Source organism: Spodoptera frugiperda, chromosome 21, assembly GCF_023101765.2.
Source record: "Spodoptera frugiperda isolate SF20-4 chromosome 21, AGI-APGP_CSIRO_Sfru_2.0, whole genome shotgun sequence".
NCBI classification, from domain to species: domain Eukaryota; kingdom Metazoa; phylum Arthropoda; class Insecta; order Lepidoptera; family Noctuidae; genus Spodoptera; species Spodoptera frugiperda.
Genome location: NC_064232.1, coordinates 7,656,302 through 7,684,266, shown reverse-complemented (window position 1 = coordinate 7,684,266; position 27,965 = coordinate 7,656,302). Strand labels below are relative to the sequence as shown.

At 39.9% G+C, this 27,965-nt stretch overlaps 2 protein-coding genes across 5 annotated transcripts; one reads left to right on the top strand and one right to left on the bottom strand.

The window, feature by feature from the left end:
• LOC118280397 (glucose-6-phosphate exchanger SLC37A2) lies at positions 1 to 23,264 on the top strand. 4 transcript variants are annotated; one of them, XM_050702256.1, is made up of 13 exons: positions 1 to 412; positions 7,226 to 7,395; positions 7,810 to 7,890; positions 10,350 to 10,570; positions 12,313 to 12,445; positions 13,756 to 13,913; positions 14,231 to 14,311; positions 14,783 to 14,827; positions 15,972 to 16,149; positions 17,219 to 17,367; positions 18,211 to 18,412; positions 20,131 to 20,239; positions 21,277 to 23,264. In XM_050702256.1, the coding sequence occupies exons 1-13, from the start codon at positions 261 to 263 to the stop codon at positions 21,350 to 21,352; spliced, it is 1,755 nt and encodes a 584-aa protein (XP_050558213.1). In that variant the 5' UTR covers positions 1 to 260; the 3' UTR covers positions 21,353 to 23,264. The 4 variants fall into 4 exon arrangements, with proteins under 4 accessions (XP_050558213.1, XP_050558212.1, XP_050558211.1 ...); XM_050702255.1 differs by having other exon boundaries at positions 10,350 to 10,483; positions 20,131 to 20,312; positions 21,277 to 21,973; XM_050702254.1 differs by having other exon boundaries at positions 20,131 to 20,312; positions 21,277 to 21,973.
• A 2,081-nt stretch (positions 23,265 to 25,345) lies between these two features.
• Positions 25,346 to 27,492, bottom strand: LOC118280335 (gamma-secretase subunit pen-2). The gene is made up of 3 exons (XM_035600310.2): positions 27,316 to 27,492; positions 26,687 to 26,791; positions 25,346 to 25,595 (listed from the first exon to the last, which is right to left on the bottom strand). The coding sequence occupies exons 1-3, from the start codon at positions 27,374 to 27,376 to the stop codon at positions 25,456 to 25,458; spliced, it is 306 nt and encodes a 101-aa protein (XP_035456203.1). The 5' UTR covers positions 27,377 to 27,492; the 3' UTR covers positions 25,346 to 25,455.
• Between the last annotated feature and the right edge of the window lie 473 nt (positions 27,493 to 27,965).

Sequence of the window (27,965 nt, the reverse complement as noted above, 5' to 3'; positions counted from 1 at the left end):
TTAGTAACGCAACGCAATCGCAGAGGACGTGTCGATAGTAACATACGGCTGTAAAATATTATTTTTATCGCGAAAATCTCGAAAGAAACGACTGTAAAATTAACTCGTGAATTATATGATAAATAACAAAAATTTTGACTTCAATATTTAAGAAAAAATTAGTGAATAGGCAGAATCGTGATCGAAGTTTATTTTCATTGTCGATGTAAACAAAAGGTGTGTTGTTATAACAATGTGTTTGTTGCGGTGAAGGGGCGTGAATGAGGTTCGTGCCGGACGGTGTCGCGAGGACTTTTAAACGGAAGTACTGGAGGATGAGCGGCGTCAGTCGAGATGCCCCCGTGGGCATCCAACTCATTCAGAAACTGAGCAACTATTGCTGCCCTAGACTTCAGATCAACCGACTACGATGGTGAGTCACATAGGCTGTATGGCTTAATACCTTGACTTAGATTTAGAATTATTTAAAAGTTTATTCTGTCATTTATATTGTATTTGGTCTTACAAATCTAATCATGAATGTTGTTTGACCAATAATGTGCTTATAAAGTGCAAATATTACATTTAACCCGCGCAAATCACCACTAATTAGCCAAATGACTAATTAAAACTCAATTTCAATGCCTCCTTATCACTATTTCTTAATTATTTTATTTGTAAAATGGTCAAACAATGCCAGAATGCTAAATGTGTAAGATTCTCTGACTGTTAAAAAAAATACAAGGTTTCAACTTCCAGTGAAGCATATACAGGCCACGGTTGTATTTATAACTATTAAATAATAGTTGTAATTGACTCAAGGTGCAATTAAGTTTTATACACAATGAAAACACATAAAAATACTGCTACAGCTATTGATTACTTTATTCTAGCTGCTCAAAAGAGGTTTAATATAAATTTCTTTATTACATATTCTATTCTGTTTCTATAAAATATGTAGTCAGTTTGTCGGGTATATGACACCCGCAGGAAGAGTAGGGGTGCTGACAAATGTATTCTACTCTGCAGCTATTACCATAGAGCTTGAACAAGAATTACAGTATAATCATCAATTCAGAAGAGAAGTCTCCTTTTCTATCTCACTGTAATCCAACATCACACCTTTTATCATTGAATGGTCAGTAGAGGTGCACATTACAGCATGTAATGCCGCTATACAATGTACACCCACTTTTCACCATTTGTGTTATAAGTCCCATGTAATAGAGGGTGAGCCTATTGCCATATACTGGGCATATTTCACTGTAATCATTACCAAATTACCCATCCAAAACCCGACCTCACCTCGCTTAACCTCTCAGTGAAGTGTAATCTCTCAGTCAGCTAGTAGATTAGCAGTCGGCAATTATACCAGCACAGTTAGAACTCAGTGTAACACTCAGTCACGCATGAAATGATCGTGATAACATGAAGTACCTATGTGTTGAATGATAAGTATATAGCACTGTATATAAGTACCTATATATTTTATATAAAACATATTATAATTATTGTAACATTACTGACTGCCTCGTTGGTCGAGTGGTCGCAAGTGCGACTGCCGAACAAGGGGTCTCGGGTTCGATTCCCGGGTCGGGCAAAGTATTACTGGGCTTTTTTCGAATTTTCGAAAAATTTCTCGGTAGTAGCACGGAGTCTGGAATTGTGTCCAGGATATGGCAATAGGCTCACCCCTATTACATTGGACTTATAACACAAATGGTGAAAAGTGGGTGTACATTGTATAGCGGTATTACGTGCCGTAATGTGCACCTCTGCCTACCCCTTCGGGGATAAAAGGCGTGACGTTGTGTGTGTGTGTGTGTGTAACATTACATCATGGCTGTACTTCCTCAAGTAACAGGAGTAAGAATGGGATGGTTTTTAGTCAGTAAGAGTCTGATACTCCGTCTCGCCGCACCCAAGGCGGTTGATATGATTGGATGATTTTCCCTCCTCAAACAAAAGCCCACGAAATGTGCTATTTTATGGTTGTCTTGACGTCTGAGCCAGACAATAAACTAATAAAACAATTCTATTATTAAGTATGTAATCACAACCAAAACCACACTCAACTCATTCAACCACATGATTTACAAACCACAAATTAATTACATACTAGTAATTAAGTCACCATTGAAATTGTGTATCTTACTAATATTATAAACTAGCTTCTCCCAGCGGCTTCGTCCGCGTTCCCGTGGGATAGAAAGTATCCTATCATCCAAATCAGCTCATACCCTGTTTGTATACCAAATTTCATCAAAATGCGTTCAGTAGTTTCAGCATTATTGACGGACAAACATCCAAACAAACAAACTTTCACATTTATAATATTATAATGTGATACGAAAGTTTGTTTGTACTCAATCACGTCATGGCTAAAGGGATCGGGATGTTATTTGGAACAGGAGTAGATTATGGTCTGAAATTACACATAGGGCTACATTTTACCTCACAGGACCGCGGACGATACGATACGTTTATGGTAGAATCTAGGAATTTACTGAGCCTGGTCTGTGGCGATCTCCAACCTGTTTGCTAAGTTCGGAGATTATGGGAAACTATATATAATTTCTATTACCCTTAACTTTAACCTCTTTCCTAAAAGTAGGTTCCTCTTTGTAATTAATCGACTCAAAAAAGGAGTATAAGTTATTAAACTGACATGGTCACTAACACTAGAATTGGAACTTAAAACGGGATATATACCATGTTTGATTACGGATAAACGCGCGTGATCATGGCGCGTGCAACAGTGCCGAAATATCGGAAACTCATTAAAATTTTAAAACATGGTTAAGTTCCAATTCTAGTCAAAAAAGGAGGTTCCGCGTTTTACCTGTAGTTATTATTTTTTCTATATGTTTGTGCGCGATTATATCTCTAACACATGCATAGTGTCAAACTTGCAGATATAGGCCATTGCAAAAGCGGTGTCAGATGCAATTCAGCATTTCGCCGTTATCTCTATAGTAATACATACGACATGAATTACCCATTAAAATATTCGGTTTGTGTAGATACCACCAACCAATCATTATGAAGAACATGTTTACCTACCTGGATATGTGATACTTTCTTTTTTATATCGTCACGCCTTTTATCCCCAAAGGGTTAGGCAGAGGTGCACATTACGGCACGTAATGCCGCTGTACAATGTAGTTACCACTTTTCACAATTTATTTTGTGAACTGAGACATTTTTGAAAAACCGAAAAAAGCTCAGCAATATTTAGCCCGACCCAGGAATCGAATCTAAAACTCCTTGCCCGGCAGTCGCACTAGCAACCACTCGGCCAACGAGGCAGCTATGTGATACTTGTTATTATAATTTGATATGCAACTCAAATAACTACAGCGAATATTAGTCACTCTGTTTGTCTGTACATCACATTGTTACGGTCATTCAACTGTACGGACAGAAATTTGATATCGACGTAAATAAGGGGACACAGGAGGGGATAAACAGATGGACAATCATATGTACATACATACTTAAATAACTTTTATATGAAATTAGTGACCCGCCCCAGCTACGCATGTGTGCAATGGTGATATATTACGCATGTATTATACATATAAACCGTCCTCTTGGATCACTCGTATCTATTAACTTAATTTCCCTTTAAAAAGTAAAAAATAATGAAAGAAACTTAATCTTAAAGTACCTAAGAATGTACTAATAATTCTAAAAAAATACGTCGCGTTGGGGGGACCGCTCCTAATTATTTCTTACTTCTCTACGATTTTTTCATAAGTATCACATGCTTGGTGTTAACATTAAAGTAAATTGATGTTTAAGTACTTAACTATAACGCAGAAAATAGAAATATAGCGGCGGTATGCAGTCCGTATTCATGCGGTCCCCCAACGCGACGTATTTTTTTAGAATTATTAGTACATTCTTAGGTACTTTAAGATTAAGTTTCTTTCATTATTTTTTACTTTTTAAAGGGAAATTAAGTTTTTGTGTCGGGGGTTTTTTAAATTTTTAATTTAATTTTTTATTTCATACTTTTTATAGGTAGGTTAGGTTAAGTTAGGCTTAGTATATTTCATATACTTACTATAATTTCAATTCTTGTTAAGGTAAAGATTACATTCAAGGTCAAGCTCGTTCGCTTTGATTTTTTTTTTACTTATTAATTACTAGTTTGTAAGTAGGCTAAAGATTACATTGGTGCAGGTTTTATATTTATGTATTTTATAAAAAAAATATATTTTATTTTTAATTTTTTTTATTAATATTTTTATTTATTTTTTTAATTTTTTATTTAATTTTTTATTTTTGTTAATACGAAAAAATGATATCTTTCAATATTTTCTTTCAGTGCGGTTTCATTTGAGACCCCATCCCAGTATATTTGCAGACCTTCGGTTAATCTCCCGCTTACGTTACTTTCACCGCCCATAACTTTAAAACGGCTCAACCGATTTTCATCAAACATGTCTAAAAACACTCGCACATAAGTCCCCTTTAATACGAAAAAAACTAAATTGAAATCACTGCATCCGTTCGGGAGTTACGATGCCACAGACAGACAGACAGACAGACAGACAGACAGACAGACAGACAGACACGTCAAACTTATAACACCCCTCTTTTTGCGTCGGGGGTTAAAAACGACATCAAAATCCGTTGCGTAGATTTAAAGATTTAAGCGTACAAAGGGACATAGGGACAGAGAAAGCGACTTTGTTTTATACTATGTAGTGATTAACTAAAAATCACGGATTACTCGAGTCACAGAGGGACTCTTCATCATGAGCAGCGTGCGCAGACGCGGCGACGTCGCGCGGTCTACGTAATGTTTAGTTAATTTACTATGTCTCACGATAGTTTTTTTTTTCTGGGGGAAAATCATCCAATGACTTCTCTCGCCAGGGCAAAGCGAGAGGGAGTGTCAGACTCTTACTGACTAAAAACCACCCTGTTCCTACTCCTGCTTGTCGAGCCGGAGCCCCGGTAAACCCGCTAGGTAGTCCGCAGCTCCGGATTATTTTATATCGATCAATGTATGACAATGAAAGTTTTGATGCGGGCGGAATCGATGCCGGAAACTAATTTACTTAATTCACCAGCCCCTCGTACACGGTTTTATTCGCTACTCGGATAGTTTCGATCGTACCGTGATATTTTACTCCCGCGTAGGTAGGAACGGGGTGGTTTTTAGTTAGTACCTAAGAGTCCGATACTCCCACTCGCCTCGCCCAAGACGGGGGAAGTCATTGGATGATTCCCCCCCCCCCCAAGTCTTGTTTTATAACCCAAATGAGCTGTTCAACACAAAAATAATTACTCAATTCCAAACAGTAATTGAAGAAAGCGCGTCTCGTGGCGTCACGACAAATTTCATCCCGATCCCTTCAGCCGTTTAGACGTGATTGAGTAACAAACATACAGACAAACTTTCGAATTTGTCTGTAACTAGCGACCCGCGCCAGCTTCGCATGGGTACAATAGTGATACATCATACATGTATTATACATAATATAAACCTTCCTCTTGAATCACTCTATCTATTAAAAAACCGCATCAAAATCCGTTGCGTAGTTTTAAAGATTTAAGCGTACAAAGGGACATGAAACAGAGAAAGCGACTTCGTTTTATACTATGTAGTGATACTTGTTAGCAAGATAGTTAAGTCACGGAAATCAAAACAATGATGTAGAACACTTAGAATGTATATAATGAGTCGTGTTTCCAGTAATGCATTGCAGTGTCGCATTACACGGACTATGCACGAAGTATGATTCATCGTGTTTGTCATACGGTTACACTGTAACTCCTAAACTGCTGAGCATTGCTTAATAAATCGAGATTCAGCCTTTGTTTCGTAATAGGAGAAAGTTTGCTCACACTAAAAGCACAAATAGCGTGTTTCGGGTGTCCATGGGCGGTGGTGATTGCTTATCCGTCTGCTCGTTTATCGTTTTACATACATACTTAAATAACTTCAAGCCTGTCTCCCATGGGGGTAGGCAGAGACTATGGAACGCCAATTGCTACGACTCTTACACACCTCTCTTACTTCATCTACAGTCAAAATAGTATAAGATCCCGGTATAGAACGACCTTCACCGAGATGTTTATTTAATGAAACATATTTTTATATTAAAGTATTTAAGGCTTAGGCTATAAGTCTCTTCATGTATGCTCGTCGGTTAAAAATACTTACTTTTAATTTGCCCCTTCATTAATATATTTTATCGTTTTATACCACAAAAAAAACTATAAAAAGAAAACTGAAATCTCGTTAGTTACAGAATAGCTAGACAGATTTTCGTATTTTTTGTGTCATGACAGTTAGTAACTAGGTAGTTATTGTTAACTTCCGAAATATTAAAATAACTCGTGTGACACATATTTTCACACATACATACATACATATACATAGTTACCTAAATACCGACGTAATGTGTTATCTATAACCAACAATATTGTACAAGAACATTTTTACGTATATCCGCTTCGCCCGCGCTACTATAGCAAAAACTAGCAATTTTTTTTTGTGTATGTATAACGTCACGCCTTTTATCTCCGAAAGGGTAGGCAGTGCACATTATGGCACGTAATGCCGCTATACTATGTACACTCACTTTTTTTACATTTGATGGGTTGGTTTGGCCGCTATCTAGCCTGGTGGTAAGTGATGATGCGGCCTACGATGGAGCACGTCTGCCCATAAGCAACCTATTCACTTTTCAACATTTGTGTTATAAGTTCCATGTTATAGAGAGTGAGCGTATTGCCATACACCAGACACAGTTCTAGACTCCGTGCTACTATTGAGAAATTTTCGAAAATCTGAAAATTACCCCAGCATTACTTCGCCCGACCCGGGAATTCAACTCTCGTAACTTAAAAGGCGTGTCGTTGCATTTCAACTATTCCTTAGCAACGATTTAGTTCCTAAAACAATTGCTAAGGACTGGGTTAAGTAACCATTAAATTACTCTGAGTACGACAGTTGCTGACTAAACACCACCCTGTTCCTCTGCCGGAGACGTAGGCACTAGGCCATCCGCAGCTCCGGGCTTGTTCATTTCCGGAGCTGCGGACTACCTAGCGGGTTTACCGGGGCTCCGGCTCGAAAAGCAGGAGTAGGAACGGGGTGGTTTTTACTCAGTAAGAGTCTGACACTCCCTCCCGCCTCGCCCAAGGCGGGAGAAGTAATAGGATGATGTTCCCCCTCAAAAAAAAGGCTTGTTCATTATAACTGACTATCGTCTCCCACCCGCAGGTACCAAGGTTCGGTGCTCGTGTTAACATTCTTCACGTACATGACATACCACTTGACGCGCAAACCGATATCCGTGGTGAAGAGTGTGTTGCACCAGAACTGCTCAGCGCTCGTGCCTCCGCCGGGAACCGACCCCAATGACGACCAGTGGTGCAACTGGGCGCCGTTTAGTGAGTAACATTCGTTAAATAGTTAAAATAACATAATAAATTAATTTTGTAATTTACGAGGTAACTCGATTGGTTTCGAGGTAAACCTGAGGCCCATAGTTATAATCAGCTTGCGTAATGCGTATGGCGTTGAAACGAATCGAGTTACCTTATAACACTAATAATAGGTGCCAAAAAACTATGAGCTTTAATACCAAAACTGTAAAGTTCATTTTACATTAACATTCCATTTGGTTCTAATATCTACACCAGTTTAATTCATTGCAATAGGTACGCAGAAAATTGAGCTTTAATACCAGACTTGTAAAGTTCATTATACAATAACATTGCTATCTGCCTTCACCTCAGTACCTACTTCATAGCAAAATGAACTGTAATCCTTATAGTAATAGAGTGGTATGTTGCACGTTACAGACACGGCGGACGCGAACACGCTGCTTGGCACGCTGGACTCCGCGTTCCTGTTCTCGTACGCGGGCGCCATGTTTGTTTCAGGTAATACATTATCTATAATATAAAAATAAGTCAGGTTTTCTTTCCTGACGCTATAACTCCAGAACAGACAAACCGATTTCCACGGTTTTGCATTCGTTGGAAAGGTCCCGGGCTCCGTGAGGTTTGTAGCAAGAATAATTAAAGCGAAAAGCAGGAAAACAGGAAAAATCATTGGTGGCGAAACGGAGTTCGCCAGGTTTGCTAGTATATTATAAATAATATTTATCTATACTAATATTATAAAGCTGAACCCTTCAAAGCCGGCAACGCACCTGTGACTCCTCTGGTGTTGCGGGTGTCCATGGGCGGCGCTGATCGCTTACCATCAGGTGACTCGTTTGCTCGTTTGCCTCCTAAAAGCTGAAGAGTTTGTTTGTTTGTTTGTTTGAACGCGCTAATCTCCGGAACTACTGGTCCGATTTGAATAATTATTTTTGTGTTGGATAGCGCATTTATCGAGGAAGGCTGTAGGCTATAAAACATCGCGCTATGACCAATAGGAGCCAAGCAGAGCGGGTGAAACCGCGCGGAAGTAGCTAGTACATTGTAAACTAGTTACTCTTGCACTTTTTCACTCGCTGCTCGGCTCCTATTGGGCGTAGCGTGATGTTTTATAGCCTATAGCCTTCCTCGATAAATGGGCTATCTAACGCAAAAATAATTATTCAATTCGGACCAGTAGCTTTGGATTTATTAGCGCGTTTAAACTAACGAACTCTTTAGATTTATATTCCTTGAAAATGAAAATTACAATCGCTCCCTACAAACTTCTACCCCTAATTATTTGAGGAAAGTGAGAGGGTTAGAAAAAGAAAAAAGTAGCCTATGTCACTCTCCATCCCTTCAACTACTTATCTTCAATTAAAAAAGTCATGCCAATTCTAATACAGTATGGAGAACACTCATATGATTTAAGTGAAACTACAAGTAGTACTCGTCCACAGAACCATAATACAAGTAAATATTTCAACCAAAACTGAAAAAAAAATAATAAACAATAATTAATCAAAAATTCATAGAAAATTATGCACTATTTCACTCATTTTTAACCGACTTCAAAAAAAAGGAGGAGGTTCTCAATTCGTATATCAGTGAGCCAAGATAATAACAAATATGTAGTTTCAATTAAGTTATAAGAGGTCTCCCCATACAGCATAAGTAAGGATACAATTAATTATTAATTGAACAGTCCACATTGTAAGTAAATAGTCTACGTCGCTCATAGACCAGCTGTAGTGACGTAGGTACGTTTGTCACCAACCAGACATCGAACCCGCGACCTTGGGCACGCGAGCACACGTACTAACGACCAACGATAAACTAATTAGCAAATATTTCACATAAATTAGTATTTGATTATATCTGATTGTAGTGCGTTAGTGGGTTCGATTTTTGAGTAGGGCAAAATTGATTTTGAAATGTTTTGTTTCACTGCCTGCCTCGTTGGTCGAGTGGTTGCGAGTACGATTGCCGGGCAAGGGGTCTCGGGTTCGATTCTCGGGTCGGGTGAAGTATTGCTGGGCTTTATTCGGTTTTTCGATAATATAAGGCAATAGGCTCACCACCTATTCATGGGGCTATTTTAATATTTTTCCTACTTTATGTTATATCAAAGGTTGTATGCGTCGTAGAAACAAAAAAAAACGACAAACGGTAGCTAATAACCTTGGCTAACTAATTCATTACTTTTTTCATATGTTTGATAATGTTTTGGTGAGAAAAAAATAAATTCTGAATAATTTTTACCGAAAAAATCGCTATTTTTCAATATTTTCAATTGGGGTTTCAACCCCCCATATTACTTTTTTGTCGATAAAATTAGATGTAGTACTCAGCCTTAACGGGTTAGAAGTCCCACCCCTATCACATTGTATAACGGCATTACGTGACATAATGTGCACCTCTGGGATATCTCCTTCGGGGATAGAAGGCGTATACTTTAGTAATTTGAGGATTATTGGGGATAAGGAAGATTGGGAAAGGGGGTAATTGGGCCTCCGGTAACCTCACACACAACGCTGTGGTTGTTTCACGTCGGTGTACTGCTCGGCCGTGGTATCACTCCGGTCGAGCCGGCCCAGCAGTGCCGAAGCATGGCGAGCCCACATATTTACTTATTATTATTTTATCATAAATTTCGTCTGACATTTTTACACTCAATTACTCATTATTGTTCCAACAGTAGAACACTGCAGTATTTTGTTTTATCATGCGCCGTTTGTGTTATCAAGATCTGACGTCTGTTACAAATCGATTTCCGCACGAAAATGGTTCCGTGATTATATCTATATATACATACTATGTATTCTTGTATATTGTCATTGTGTTGCCTCACAGTAAATCGACGTGAAACAACGCTTTTTTTGAGGGGGAAGATTGGGAAGGGGGAATTGGGCCTCCGGCCTCTACACCAACTCATATCTTAATATCTGTATGTATGTATGTCCGTGTGTCCGCAGGCATGGTGGCTGAGCGCGTGGACCTGCGCTACTTCCTGTCGCTGGGCATGCTGACGTCCGCCATCTTCTGCTACCTGTTCGGCATCGGCCGCACCTACAACGTGCACGACATCTCCTACTACCTGCTCGTGCAGGTTTGTGTCATATTATACTTCTGCTACCTGTTCGGCATCGGCCGCACCTACAACGTGCACGACATCTCCTACTACCTGCTCGTGCAGGTTTGTGTCATATTATACTTCTGCTACCTGTTCGGCATCGGCCGTACCTACAACGTGCACGACATCTCCTACTACCTGCTCGTGCAGGTTTGTGTCATATTATACTTCTGCTACCTGTTCGGCATCGGCCGCACCTACAACGTGCACGACATCTCCTACTACCTGCTCGTGCAAGTTTGTGTCATATTATACTTGTGCTACCTGTTCGGCATCGGCCGCACCTACAACGTGCACGACATCTCCTACTACCTGCTCGTGCAGGTTTGTGTCATATTATACTTCTGCTACCTGTTCGGCATCGGCCGCACCTACAACGTGCACGACATCTCCTACTACCTGCTCGTGCAGGTTTGTGTCATATTATACTTCTGCTACCTGTTCGGCATCGGCCGCACCTACAACGTGCACGACATCTCCTACTACCTGCTCGTGCAGGTTTGTGTCATATTATACTTCTGCTACCTGTTCGGCATCGGCCGCACCTACAACGTGCACGACATCTCCTACTACCTGCTCGTGCAGGTTTGTGTCATATTATACTTCTGCTACCTGTTCGGCATCGGCCGCACCTACAACGTGCACGACATCTCCTACTACCTGCTCGTGCAGGTTTGTGTCATATTATACTTCTGCTACCTGTTCGGCATCGGCCGCACCTACATCGTGCACGACATCTCCTACTACCTGCTCGTGCAGGTTTGTGTCATATTATACTTCTGCTACCTGTTCGGCATCGGCCGCACCTACAACGTGCACGACATCTCCTACTACCTGCTCGTGCAGGTTTGTGTCATATTATACTTCTGCTACCTGTTCGGCATCGGCCGCACCTACAACGTGCACGACATCTACTACCTGCTCGTGCAGGTTTGTGTCATATTATACTTCTGCTACCTGTTCGGCATCGGCCGCACCTACAACGTGCACGACATCTACTACCTGCTCGTGCAGGTTTGTGTCATATTATACTTCTGCTACCTGTTCGGCATCGGCCGCACCTACAACGTGCACGACATCTCCTACTACCTGCTCGTGCAGGTTTGTGTCATATTATACTTCTGCTACCTGTTCGGCATCGGCCGCACCTACAACGTGCACGACATCTCCTACTACCTGCTCGTGCAGGTCTGTGGCACTACAGTGTAATCCATAATATAAAAAAAGGGTTTTCTTTCCTGACGCTATAACTCCAGAACGCACGAACAAATTTCCACGGTTTTGCATTCGTTGGAAAGGTCTCGGGCTCCGTGAGGTTTATAGCAAAGAAAATTCAGGAAATATTTCAAGAGAAAAGCAGGAAAAACGGGAGAACGGTGCCGAAACGGAGTTCGCCTGGTTTGCTAAATTTTGCCCGTCATTCATGTCCCTGGGACGCGCCGGACTTCAGTGTTCCGGTGTTTGCATGGTTGTATCTACTGTAGATCCTGGTGCACAGGAGTTGCAGCGGTATGGGAGGTTGTGGCGGGCTTGTCCCATAAAAAACAATACTTTGCCCGACCTGGGAACTTGCGACCACTCAACCAACGAGGCAGTCTATATTACCCATAATTGTTAATACAGATAAGCCTAAGTTAGTTTGTATGTAACTTTTTTTATGGGACAAGCCCGCCACAACCTCCCATACCGCTGCAACTCAGTATAAGTTTGTATGTAACTGTTATTTTCATTGTGCAATATTACTTTATTTATGTTGGTGACTTGTTTACTATATTTCCTATTTAACCCCTCTACTCCCCTTCCAGGCGGGCGCGGGTATCGCGCAGACGACGGGCTGGCCGGGCACGGTGGCCATCGTGGGCAAGTGGTTCGGCAACAGCAAGAAGGGGCTCATCTTCGGCATCTGGAACTCGCACACCTCGCTCGGGAATATATTGGGTGAGTAGCCCACGATTTTATGGTAGACTAGCGGACCCGACAGACGTTGTCCTGTCTACACGTCTTTAATTTGAAAATTTTAAACTTTTTTTAATAAGCTAAAACTTTCTGGACCTTTTTGCTGAAAATTGTTATTCAAATGTTATGACAATATCTAACGTCATTAATATTTGACACTGCGATGGTAGCGCCGTCTGTCGGATCCAATGTAAAACATTCCAAAATCAACAACTACTGATAAATTAAAAATTTATTAAAAAAACATTGTCCAGCGGACAAAATTGTGAATCTAAACCATTCTCAGATCCCCTTGAACACACACAAAAAAATTCATCAAAATCGGTCCACTCGTTTAAGAGAAGTTCAGTGACATACACACTTACAGAAGAATTATATATATAAAGATGTTGTTTTTTGACCAAGGGGCAGGAGTCCGATGCGTTGGTCGGACCAAATCCGTGCCACACTGGAGATTATACGTCCACATCGCCGAAGATAGAGCAACATGGCGAAATATAGTCAACCAGAGAGTTATTCGTCGGGGTCACGACACGAGCATTGAGGATTAGGTTGGGGGAGGTTGTTTTTTATGGAATAAGTCGGTAAAAGAGTAGATGGATCACCTGATGGTAATAGTAATCGCTGCCGCCTATGGATATACGAAACACCTGAGGCGTTACAAGTGCGTTGCCGGCGTTTTGGGGGTTAGGAATTTAAGGGTTGCTTGGGGAATCGGGGATTGGGAAGGGAGGAATTGGGCCTTCGGTAACCTCACTCACACAACAAAACACAACGTAACCGTTCCTTTGTTTTTATTTTAAAAAAAAACGTTGCCCCACACTAGGATTGTCTCCTGTGTCGTGGGTGCGTTTACAAACATACAAGTTCACATACACATGACACACAGACCCGGAACAACAATTTGTGGATCACACAAAGAGTTGCTCCGTGCGGGAATCGAAATCGCTACACGTTGCACCGCAGCCAGTTGCCCAGCTACCGCACCAAACGGTGCAGTCAATGTCATTTAGCATGCATGGAAAGGTTAATGGCTGTTGATGAAGCGAAACAGGTGTGTAAGACGTTGTAGCAATTGGCGTTCCATTGTTTCTGTCTACTCCCATGGGTGACAAGCGTGAAGTTATGTATGTGACGAGTTTTTACTATTTGAGTGGTTTAATTTTCAGACCGGTCAAAGGTTTGTTTTCCGATCCTTCCTAAGTAATCCTTTCCTATCTGCTTTCCATGTTTTCCAGTATCCCCTCTATATTTTCCAGTCTCCTCTTCATATTATCATAATATATGTGTAGGTACAATAATGGCGGCGGAGTACGTGGACTCGGACTGGTCGCTGTCGTTCATCTACCCGGGGCTGGTGATGGGCGCGGTGGGCGGCGTGGTGTGGCTGTTCCTCGCCCCCGACCCCAGACACCTGGGGCTCGCCGCCGCCGTCAATGGGAGGAACTCTGTGAGTATTATACGGGGCTCATAACGTAACTGTTACATTGTATATGTTCGTGCAGCTCTATCTAACTTTTCGGTGTTTAAAAGAAGTAAGCACTTATTCAGTCACTCACTTACTCTCTCAATCACACACTCGCACTCTCTAACTCACTCACTCATTTACTCACTCACTCACTCAGTCACTCACATACACCCTCTCACTCAATCACTCAGTTTGTCGCTCACTTATTCAAATACACAAACTCACTCACTCACTCACTCACTCACTCACCCACTCTCTCACTCACTCACAATCACTCACTCAGCTTTCCTTGCCAACAGCCGTCGCGTCAAACGACACGATCTGATGAAGAGGACGAAGGTGACGAGGACGAGGAGTCATCGGTCATCGTGGGAGACCAGGTAACTGATTTACTACTTTATATCTAATATGCTAAGGTTCATTTTACTTTGCACCGGTTTACATTGGTGGATAATATTGAACTCTAAAGGAAAATATAAGGTTCATTTTACATTGGCACCCTTATACATCGGTCGATAATTTTGAACTCTAAAGCAAAACGTATAAGGTTCATTTTACTTTGCACCCTTATACATTGGTCGATAATATTGAACTCTAACGAAAACAATATAAGGTTCATTTTACATTGGCACTCACTATATGGTAATAACGATGTATCAAGTCATTTCAGTCTAATCAATGCATTGCAATAATCTATTGGAAAAATAAACTCTAAATACGTAAATTTAAAGTTGGTTTTCCTTTGTTTTTAGTTATAATTATTATCTAATTGGAAAATCAACTCTATGTTTACGTGGTTAAAGTATATTATTGCATGTGTTTAACATCAGTATGTTTGTCTGTCCCCGCAGTCTGCGAGTCTCCGGCCCAACCGACATTCTGCTAACGCGGCACATGTAAGTATATACATACATATTTATATATATAAATATATTCACTATTCAGTTTGTTTGTCCGTACAATCAATAATATTACTAATCTCCTAAACTACTCGACTGCCGGTCAAGATGTCTTGGGGTTCGATTCCCGAGTCGGGCGAAGTATTACTAGGCTATTTTTCAAAAATTTCTCAGTAGCAGCACGGAGTCTGGAATTGTGTGTTGTGTATATGGTAATAAGCTCACCCCCTATTACATGGGACTTATAAAATAAATGGTGAAAAGTGTGTGTACATTGTATAGCGGCATTACGTGCCGTAATGTGCACCTCTGCCTACCCCTTCGGGGATAAAAGGCGTGATATAGCTTATTAATCTCCTTAACTACAAAAATATTACAAAAAAATAAAACTTACTTATCACTCGGTATTAATTTCAGAACAATAAGGTATGTATGGTAAAATTAATTATTATATTTTATTACTCTTCACTTGATAATGTGACTTATCTCAATATTCATAAAGTCGTTATTAACATTTTCAAATAACTCCCATTTGCAATTTATAAATAACTCTAATTTCAGTATGATGTTTGTGCGCGATTATCTCGCGTTTGGCTGAACCTATTTTGATGCGGTTTTCAGCATAGTAATTTTTCAGACTGACTTAAAAAATATGGTGGCAGTAAAGGTAATTGAATACAGTTTCCTTTTTTTTATAAGTTATTAAACTGACATGGTCACTAACACTAACATTAGAACTTGAGACGGGATATTTACCATGTTTATTTATGTCTATGAGTTTCCGATATTTCGGCACTGTTGCAAGCGCCATGATCACGGATGAAACAGAAATGAACAAGCGGTGGCTGGGCAACTGGCTGCCGCGCTATGGGTGCCGGGTTCAATTCTCGCACGGAGCAACTCTTTGTGTGATCCACAAATTGTTGTTCCGGGTCTGGGTGTCATGTGTATGTGAACTTGTATGTTTGTAAACGCACACACGACACAGGAGGAAATACAAGTGTGGGACAACGTTCCAAAAATAAAAAGATAATAAAAAAAAGTTCATCCGTGATCATGGCGCTTTCTTTTTATTAAAAAATGTTCATCTTTCTTTGCAATGTATCACGATTTGGTTATAATATTTGTGTAACACCCCCAGGACGACATAACAGAGCGCACGTCCCTCCTCCGGCCCTCCCCGGCGGAGGGCGCGGTGTCCCTCGGGCGCGCGCTGCGCATCCCCGGCGTGGTGGAGTTCTCGCTGTCTCTGTTCTTCGCGAAGCTCGTCAGCTACACGTTCCTCTACTGGCTGCCCTCATACATCCGGTATACGCTGCGTGAGTATTGCTATTTTATTCACTTTTCACACTAATTGCCACACTCAGAGACATTTAATGATTACTTAAACGTTTCTTTAGTAATGATTTTGTTCCGAAAAGAATAGGCTAGTTGCCTAGTTTCCTACTAGTCAAATTCATTACTTTTTTCGAAACGTCAAAAACGATATTTTCTATGAACTTTGTATGAAATAGTGCGTTATGACGCCAAAAGTTTTTGACTTATTTCTAGAAATTTTGCTAGAAAAAATCGAAAATTAAATAGTTCATCAAATTTATGAATGAGAGTGTGATTATTTTTTAATATTTTATTGTATTGAAAAGTTGTAAATATTTATTTTTGACCGAGGATACTACCCAATTGCTAAAGACTGGGTGAAGTAACAATCAAGTGACTCTGAGTACTGCGGTAATATTATAAATGTGAAAGTTTGTTTGGATGTTTGTCCGTCAAATCATGATGAAACTACAGTACCCTTAGTAAACTAACCAATCAGAGCGTCTAACGCGGTCTCGTTTCGATTACTTTCGCTTCGTATAATACGATTGACTAGCGGACTTTTGGTTTTCCGACGTTGTTTGTTTATTCGACGTGGCTTTAATTTGAAAATTTGTCGGATCCAATGCTAAAACATTCCAAAATCCTACAACGTACTAAGCAAGCCCGTACTAAGGGTTCAATCCCCCTTTCTATCAAATAAAAACATTGTCCAGCGGATAAAATTGTGGATCTAAACCATTCTCAGATCCCCTTGAACACACACAAAAAATTTCATCAAAATCGGTCCAGTCGTTTAAGAGAAGTTCAGTGACATACACACTTACAGAAGAATTATATAGAAATTTAATAGTGGTCGGGAATCGGGGCTCGGGAAGATTGAGAAGGGGGAATTGGGCCTCAGGTGGCCTCAATTGGGCCTCTGGTTAAGCCGGCCCATTCGTGCCGAAGCATGGCGAGCCCATACTTTACTCTCTCTCACATCAACTTCTTCATTTTATCAGTCACCCTTCGTATCATCACTACTCCCCCCAACCCCCTCTCTAATAAACCCCCTCTCGTTAATTCCAGCGAGCCTCTCCGCCCGTCAGTCGGGCGAGCTGAGCACGGTGTTCGACGTGGGCGGCGTGCTGGGCGCCATCGTGGCCGGCCTAGTGGCAGACTGCAGCGCCGCGCCCGCGCTCGTCTGCGTCTGCTTCTACTGCGCCTGCGCACCCATGGTACGTGACTACATACTTTGTATTGTATATAAATACAGATAGAGAGTTTTTTCATTAATCCCCATTGTTGGTGATGTTGGTGGGGATTATTGTTTCAAGCGTTTCATGGTTCTGTTAATGATCGTGGTTGATAATGTTCATCGAAATTGTTTTATTTGTCAAAAGTAAATGACAGTACACTGCTGGACTATGTGTCTCTTCTATATATGAAAGCTCACAATAATCCCCATACTTGGCAGGTACTTTGAAGATCACAGATTACAAGGATCAGGTGTATCAGAGACAACTGCTCTCTTAACTCTTAAGACACCCACGTGAAGAATAACGACGGTCTTTAATTCATCATTCATCATTTTCTCCGACATCTTTAATTGATTTTGTCTGGACTTTAAAAGAGACTATTACCTCTGAGTTTGTTTCGGCATTTCTTCTCAGAGTAGTCCGATAGGAAATGCCGGCCTCATCTAGTTATTTAAGAGATTGACGTGTAAAAGGGTTACATTGTAACCTATTTGCAAAAATAAATATCATTTATCATTTATTTATAATTTACTAGCGGACCCGACAGACGTTGTCCTGTCTACACGTCTTTAATTTGAAAATTTGTCGGATCCTATGTAAAACATTCCTAAATCAACAACTACTATTAAATTAAAAACTCATTAAAAAACAGTGTCCAGCGGACAAAATTGTGAATCTAAACCATTCTCAGATCTCCTTGAACACACACAAAAAATTTCATCAAAATCGGTCCAGTCGTTTAAGAGAAGTTCAGTGACATACACACTTACAGAAGAATTATATGTATATATAAAGATTTACAATAACTTGTTTCCCCCCCAGCTATTCCTATACCAGTGGTGGGGAGGCACGTCGTATATAATGTCGGTGATATTGCTGGTGATGACGGGCGCGCTGGTGAACGGACCCTACGCACTAATCACCACGGCTGTCAGCGCCGAGCTGGGCACGCACCACTCGCTCGCGGGGAACAGCCGCGCGCTCGCCACCGTCACCGCCATCATTGACGGCACTGGGAGTCTCGGTCAGTACTTTAGGAGATAGTAGTTGAATTGAATAGAATTGAATTGAATAGAATTGAATTGAATAGAATTGAATAGAATTGAATAGAATTGAATAGAATAGAATTGAATTGAATAGAATTGAATTGAATAGAATTGAATAGAATTGAATAGAATTGAATAGAATTGAATAGAATTGAATAGAATTGAATAGAATTGAATAGAATTGAATAGAATTGAATAGAATTGAATAGAATTGAATAGAATTGAATAGAATTGAATAGAATTGAATAGAATTGAATAGAATTGAATAGAATTGAATAGAATTGAATAGAATTGAATAGAATTGAATTGAATTGAATTGAATAGAATTGAATAGAATTGAATAGAATTGAATAGAATTGAATAGAATTGAATAGAATTGAATAGAATTGAATAGAATTGAATAGAATTGAATAGAATTGAATAGAATTGAATAGAATTGAATAGAATTGAATAGAATTGAATATAATTGAATATAATTGAATAGAATTGAATAGAATTGAATAGAATTGAACAGACCAGAATTGAATAGAATTGAACAGACCAGAATTGAATAGACCAGAATTGAATAGAATAGAATAGAATTGAATAGAATTGAATAGATTTGAATAGATTTGAATAGAATTGAATAGAATTGAATAGAATTGAATTGAATTGACTAGAATTGAATTGAATTGAATAGGATTGAATTGAATTGAATACAAAGTGTGGTAGAGCCATTCTTCGGCACTGCTGTGCCGGCTAGACCGGAGTGTTACCACGGCCGAGCAGTACACCGACGTGAAACAACGCTTGCGGTGTGTTTCGTTGTGTGAGAGAGGTTATCCGAGGTCCAATTACCCCCTTCCTAAACTTCCCATCCCCGATTCCCCAACAACCATTAAATTCCTAACCTCCTAACCGCCAAAAGGCCGGCAACGCACTTGTAACGCCTCTGGTGTTTCTAGTGTTTATGGGCGGCGGCGATTGCTTACCATCAGGTGATGATCATCAGGTGGTGATCCGTCAGCTCATTTACCTAATTTAAGTGTTTTTGAGGAATCGAGGATTGGGAAGGAAAGAATTGAGAATTGAACCTCACTCATACAACGCAAGCGTTGTTTCACGTCGGTGTACTGCTCGGCCGTGGTATCACTCCGGTCGAGCCGGCCCAGCAGTGCCGAAGCATGGCTCTCCTACACTTAAAAGTAGATTTTTCAGTGGATTTTAAATTCTATTGTTAGATGCAGATACAGTTGCAAATCTATTAATTCAAAATCCACTAACGTAACTAAGTACATATATCTTGACATGCTGTCAAATATGAAAATCTATTTTTTTCTTTCTAATAGTCAGCTCGTTTGTCCCCTATGGGACCATCCATTAATTACGTCACACTTTTAGGAACGTTTAGAACCCCTCCCGGGTCAACGTAGTGTGACTTTATGTGACAAGGGGGCGGGAGGGGTCTTAAATTTCGTGACGTCACATTTCAATTATTATAATCTAACTGTTAAAACATGAACTTGAAACTATTACAAAAAAATCTAGATGTAAAATTATAAAATGTGACGTCACACTAGGGAGAGGGGTCTCACAAATGTGATTAACTATGACAAGCGCGGGGGAGAGGGTCAAAAATCATGAAATTCGTGTGACGTAATTTATGGATGGCCCCTATTAAAGTAATAATAATAATATGAATGTGTATGGTGTATAGGCGCGGCGATAGGTCCGATGCTGGCGGGCGTGGTGTCGTCCCACTCGTGGACGCACGTCTTCTACATGCTCATCGCGTGCAACTTCATGGCACTGTTCCTACTGCTCAGGTATGTACATCAATACTGTATAGTTGTACATGCTCATCGCGTGCAACTTCATGGCACTGTTCCTACTGCTCAGGTATGTACATCAATACTGTATAGTTGTACATGCTCATCGCGTGCAACTTCATGGCACTGTTCCTACTGCTCAGGTATGTACATCAATACTGTATAGTTGTACATGCTCATCGCGTGCAACTTCATGGCACTGTTCCTACTGCTCAGGTATGTACATCAATACTGTATAGTTGTACATGCTCATCGCGTGCAACTTCATGGCACTGTTCCTACTGCTCAGGTATGTAGCATCAATACTGTATAGTTGTACATGCTCATCGCGTGCAACTTCATGGCACTGTTCCTACTGCTCAGGTATGTACATCAATACTGTATAGTTGTACATGCTCATCGCGTGCAACTTCATGGCACTGTTCCTACTGCTCAGGTATGTAGCATCAATACTGTATAGTTGTACATGCTCATCGCGTGCAACTTCATGGCACTGTTCCTACTGCTCAGGTATGTAGCATCAATACTGTATAGTTGGACATGCTCATCGCGTGCAACTTCATGGCACTGTTCCTACTGCTCAGGTATGTAGCATTGTTGCTGTATACTTTCATTACTCGTTGCTCGAGTGGGTTAGATTCCCGGGTCAAAGTCAAAGTCAAAATTAATAGACCTGGAAGCCACTTTTGAACATAAAGCGGGTCAAGTAAGTCGGGCAAATGAGAAATTTTCTGAAAGCCGTTTTTTCTCAGTAACACTGAGTCTGGAATTGTGCCCCTCCTCCTAATGTTCTGAAATTGTGCTCACTCCCTATTACATGGGACTTATAACACAAATGGTAAAAAGTGGGTGTACATTGTATAGTGGCATTACGTGCCGTAATGTGTACCTCTACCTACCCCTTCGGGGATAAAAAGGTCGCACTGTTGTACGCTGCTCATGATGAAGAGTCCCTCTGTGACTCGAAACTAATAGAGCTTTTCTCAAGTAAATAATAATCATAATCTAATACATTTTCTTGTTTACCTCCACAGGATAGCATACACAGAGATGTTGAAGATAAAACAGGAGCGACGCATGGCATCGCCGCCGCGAGTACGCGTCGAGTAAACGCACAGTACACGCAGAGGAAACGCACCGTAACCGCGCCGTATACGCACAGTTACTTTCTATACGATGAATGAAGTAAAACATTAGATGGCAGTAAATCAACCAATATCAAAATAAATTAAATGTGACTCGTTTTTATTATTCACTAGCGACCCGCCCCAGCTTCGCATGGGTGCAATAGTGATATATTATGCATGTATTATACATATAAACCTTCCTCTTGAATCACTCTATCTATTAAAAAAACCGCATCAAAATCCGTTGCGTAGTTTTAAAGATTTAAGCGTACAAAAGGACATAGGGACAGAGAAAGCGACTTTGTTTTATATTGTAATGAATTCTGTAATAAAATCTAAGAATCTGAATTAATCACACTTCTAATAGGGATGATGACGGGGTATGAAAATTAATTCGTCATAAAAGATAGCAATACTTAGATAAAACGAATCAAACGTTTAGGAATGGGAGCAAATACATCATTCTACTCTGGTGGAAAGCAGCCTCACGCCCGAATACTGAAATGCTACTCAATTTTAAGTTGTACTTAAATATCGTGCTATCTCTGTCACTTTATAAAGAATTGATAGGGACAGAACTAGTCTTGAGAGCGTCTTAAAATTGAGTAGCTACACGGTTGGCGAAAACTAAATAAACAGCCAAAATCTACCGATAGACATGGTACTGTATAACTCCGGAGCTGCGGACTACCTAGCGGGTTTACCGTGGCTCCGGCTCGACAAGCAGGAGTAGGAACGGAGTGGTTTTTAGTCAGTAAGAGTCTGACACTCCCTCTCCCCTCACCCAAAGCGGGAGAAGTCATTGGATGATTTTCCCCCTTAAAAAAATGTATAATAACTGTTATTTAATTAGGTAGCTGCGGTCAACTTTTATAAATCAATTTAAATTATGTATGTAGATATTGGATACCTAGGGGACGTTCTAGTATTACGTCAGCGCTATAGGGGAGAGGGGGGGGGGGTCTTTGTTTTGCTCATTTCGGATGACATCGGGGGTAGGGGGTCTAGGTCAGATCCGGAGCTGCGGACTGCCTAGCGGGTTTACCGAGGTTCCGGTTCGAAAGGTAGTAAAACGGGGTGGTTTTTAGTCAGTATGAGTCTGACACTCCCTCCCGCTCCACCAATAAATAGAATTCCTCGTTAAACAGTTACGTGAGTAAGCCGATATACATAATAATTAATTATTCATCAACATACCAAATCAAGTAGTATTTAGGTTTGTGCATAAAATACCTACTATTCTACTTACTCCCCAATAAAATACGTGACGAATGATCATCTATAGCGAGTGACAGTCCACTGCTGGACTATGAGCCTCCTCTACATAAGAGGGGTTTGCCATAATCCCCACAAGTAGGGGGGTTGGAGATCGCAGTGTAAAAGGTTCAGGTTTATCAGAGAGCGCTGCTGCACGGTCTCTGTCTAATGTGTAGTTCCTTAGTCGGGTATATGACACCCACATGAAGAGTAGGGGTGGTGACTAATGTATTGATTCACGCGACTTATTTAGTATTATAGTCATTCCATACACTCGCACATTGACAACTTTTTTATATATGAATATTTATGACGTCATCGTATCTAAGAAATTACGTAGTAGATATTTAGACTGCCTCGTTCATCTTAGGTTCGATTTCCGGTTTAGGTAAACTACGTATTTTGTGTGTTTCTGTGCCAATAGGCTCGCCCTAAAAGGGGATTAATGCAAGAGGGGTTGTGTGTATCCCCCTCTGTCTACCCCCATTGTGGTTAAAAGGCGTGATGTTACGTTTTTTTAATACAATGTAATGTTTTAGCATTTATATTATATAATCTGTAGTTATGTATATAATTGTACAAAATATCAGTTTGTTTATATAAATAAATAAATAAATATACAAGATTGACCATTTCAATGTCTGTCTTTATTATTTCATTATTAATAATTAATAATAATTAACAAATTATGTTTTAACTTATTCATTACCTATTACAAGTATAAAAAGCTCCATTCATCAAGTCATTATGTACTCTAAGACACAATAAATAAAGTGCAATTTCATTAAACAATGTTACTAAACAATTTTGCTATTCCAAAATCAGCTGAGACTTTAAAGAAATAAAGTACATTTTTCTCTGATAGACATAGTTACATACATATATTATGACATTTTATATAAACATGAAAAAATATTTGCATTATACATGAACATTTGGCTTAGGGCCAGACACCAGAGTGCACGGTTGGCGCCGTGCCTGGGCAACTGGCTGCCATGCAACATGTAGCGGGTTCGATTCCCACACGGAGCAACTCTTTGTGCGATCCACAAATTGTTGTTTCGGGTCTGTGTGTCATGTGTATGTGAACTTGTATGTTTGTAAACGCACACACGACACAGGAGAAAACACTAGTGTGGGGCAACATATAAAATAAATTATATGCTGCCGTTCGAACTGGTCTCGCCGACATATTGGTTGCGCAACCAAGCGAACGCCAAGTGAGTAACACTCTATAAAGCTGTATACATTTTGTTGGTAGCGCAACCAGTCGCTGAAATATAGCCTCTCAAACATACAAAGTAACACGTTGACTGTCAGTGCATTACATGTAATGCAATGTTGATCTAGCTGTGACGTCCGTGCATATGCAATGCATTAGTCAGTGGCAACTGAACTGCCTTTACTGCACTGGACGTGTGAGCTAGAACTTTGATTTTTCTAGGGACGTATGAACAAAGACTTGAAAGAATAAAACTTTCACTTTTAATCAGTAGAATATTTTAAGTTCCATTGGACGTATCAACGAGATTATCCAAAATATATAGGACAGTCAACGTGTTAAGCTACACTAACCAAGGTTGAATAAATGATGGGTACAAGGAATTACTTCCCTAGTTTGGGACCCACTTACAATTGACAAAATTACAATTTATATTAAGTAACAGTGTGAGCACAGTCATCCCCCTCTAACTTATAACATTCATATCTTTCCATCTCACTCTTGCAGTGGTAAGGCTGGCTTGCTTACTCTACTACCATACTCAGAGACATTTAATGATTAAACTATTCCTTAGCAATTGTTTTCGGAACAAAATCGTTACTGAACTAAGAAATAGTTTAAGTAATCATTAAATGTCTCTGAGTGCGGCAGGAAATATAATGTAATAATTTAACAGATTGCAACATGAATAAATAGGTAGTAGGTAGCTATATCAATTTGTCAAGCATTATTCAAATATTGTCTCGTAATTAATTTAATTTGAATGAATACAGAATAATGTTAAACATTTTTCCATAATAACTATCATGAGACATTCTAAATTAACTAAAAATCACAGTTTACTCACGTACATTAATGGAGAAAAGTTTTACTAGTTTCGAGTCACAGAGGAACTCTTCATCATGAGCAACGTGGAGACGGGTCGTTGGTTTAAAATTATCTATATAATTTTGTATTTTATAATACGTATTTAAAAAGGACTGTAGTAACATGCGCTCAGTAAGCTGCGCAATGTCGCCGTCCGCCCACGCTGCTCATGATGAAAAGTCCCTCTGTGACTCGAAACTAGTAGTAGCTTTTTTCAATATACATATTAACGTGAGTAAACCGTTGCGTTTAGTAAATTAAACATATTTCCATAAGAAAGATTACAAATCTCTACAGATTACATCAGTAAGTCCTCGACAACTCCACGGAATGTCATTATACACTCACGGCCGAATATAACAACACATCTCAATCCAAAATCAAATACTTTCGAAGATATATCGATTTGAAATATCGCGTGACGTCACTCCTAGGTACATTTTATACGTAGAAATGACGTATTTGTTCCCACTCCTAAACTTTGCTTCGTTTTATCTAAGTATTGTTATCTTATAATATGACAAAATAAAAAAATACGTGTCTAATATTTTTTCATTAGCTAACTGACGGACTAAATAGATGTTTAATTTTCATACCCCGTCATCATTCCTATTTAAGATGAGTTAAATAAAAGCTTGTACTAACTAAAGTCGAGAACATTTTGGATTAAGAACAGTTATCAAATTCGGCCGTAACCCATCACACACTATCACTGCACTTCACATTAGCTCCTCATCTCTCTAAGCGCGTCCGAGCGGCACTATGAAGGACAGCGCGTCGCCCGTGGCGCCCCACGACACGCGCTGCAGCTGGAACACCGTGATCCAGATCGCGAACACCGCCACCCAGGCTATGGCTCCCACCGCACTCATTAGGACGTCTGGAAGAGGACATTGAGGCTTATAATACTTATCTTATCTATACTTATATAATATTATAAAGCTTAAGAGTTTGTTTGATTGTTTGTTTGAACGCGCTAATCTCCGGAACTACTGGTCCGATTTGAATAATTCTTTTTGTGTTGGATAGTGCATTTATCGATTAAGGCTATAAAACATCACGCTGTGACCAATAGGAGCCGGGCAGAGCGGGTGAAACCGCGCGGAAGCTAGTATAGAAATAAGTCGGGTTTTCCTTCCTGGTGCTATAACTCATACTGTTGTGGTTCTTTCCTCTAAAGACCACTACAGAACCAACTTGCACGGTTCTCTCACATTATCCTCTATTTCATTGTCTGGACTTTAAAAGAGACTATGACCTCTGAGTTTGTTTCGGCATTTCTTCTCAGAGTAGTCGGATAGGAAATGCCCGTCTCATCTAGCTATTTCAAATATTGACGTGTAAAAGTGTTATATTATAATCTTTTTTTTTTTTTTTTTTTTTTTTTTATGAGACATGCCGGTTATCGAGCAGACGTATTACCTGATGGTAAGCAATCGCCGCCGCCCATGGACACTTGAAACACCAGAGGCTTTACAAGTGCGTTACCGGCTTTTTGGGAGTCAGGAATTTAAGGCTTGTTGTTCGGGAATGGGGATGGGGAAGATTGGGAAGGGGGAATTGGGCCTCCGGTAACCTCACTCACACAACGAAACACAACGCAAGCGTTGTTTCACGTCGGTTTTCTGTGAGGCCGTGGTATTACTCCGGTCGAGCCGGCCCATTCGTGCCGAAGCATGGCTCTCCCACACTTAAAAATCTAATTGCAGGAATAAATATCATTTATCATTTATAACTTCAGAACGCATGAACCGATTTCCATGATTTTGCATTTGTTGGGCACCGTGAGGCAAAGATAATTCAGGTATTACACACCATAATTTGTAGTCTACCCCTTTAGGCATAAAAGGCATGACTTCATCATCATCAGGACAAAGGCCTTCCCTTTAATCCACCACACTGAAGAACAACAGTTCACCAGCTGCATCCACTGGCTGCCTGCGACTCCTAACATTAACTACAAGTACTTACATTTCTTGATCTGCTTCTGTTCATCGTATGGAGGCTTCATGAACGCCTCCTTGAAGAACCAGATCGCATTCACCGCCCACACGAATGGCAGTAGCAGGCAGCCCACTGGAAGATAAATAAATAAGTAGAAAAACATAACTAACTACATAAACTCACATCTTTATGTTTGTCTCATGCAATGGCTAACTACAATATGGCTACTCGGCAGGACCCCAGTTGAAAGAGGAAATTCTTCCAATGTCTTCTGTCCCTGGTGATGTGTCCCTCACTCATGAGTTACCTTGTTTGAGGGCCTCGAATTTCAACATTGAACCACCTCACCACCTCATTTGTTCACTTGTTTTCACTGCTTCTCCCGCCTTAGGTGAGGTGAGAGGGAGTGTCAGACTCTTACTGACTAAAAACCACCCTGCGTGGGTGTGCGATATAAACTTAGGTAGTCAATAAAATATGGAGAAGTTACTGTTTTCCGATTGGGTACCTATCATAACTGTTCTATGTATTTGTTATCTGAAATCAAGACATTGTTTTGACCATATCATGATAATTATTTACGAATATCTCTGGCCATTATCTTGTAGAAATCCAAATACGAACAAAAACACAAATATTGTTACACGACACAATACCTTTGAAGTACCATCGGCACAGTTGCAGTTTCTTATCGTTCGGCAGTCGAGCTAAATCCATTTTGCTTATTTAATAGAAACTAAATATTTAGAAACACTTTCTAGTTTCCGTAAACTATCAAACAAAATATCTGCTGATGAACAAATCTCGTCTTGTGAGTATGAATGAATCACAATAATATCATCGAATATCAACATAACCTTTATTCTGTCCTTGTCTAGCAAGGAAGAACTGTATGCTGCTAACTCTTTCTAACATCCACAACATTCTAAAAATCGATAAACTGCGTGTCGTCTTAAATGTCAATGTCAGTGAAATAGAGTGACAAGCTGGTACATTCCGTTTTTCATTAATGTCTAGGAATTTTCGAAACTGTTTTGTGTAAAACTAACTGTTTATTGTTTTTAAGCATATTTTCCATCTCTTACAGCTAAACCATGTAAATCTTGAAAATTTACTACTATAAAAAATTACTAAGCATCGTAAATTTGAAATAAAAGCCAGACCACACTGTTATTCCACTTTTATTTAAAGCGTAAATCGAAATATCCAGTAATTCACACTTTCCGTTGTACGCATGAAAACAAATTATTAAAAATGTTATAAAAAATATCATGATATTATCACTGTTCGAAGTTATGCTACACAT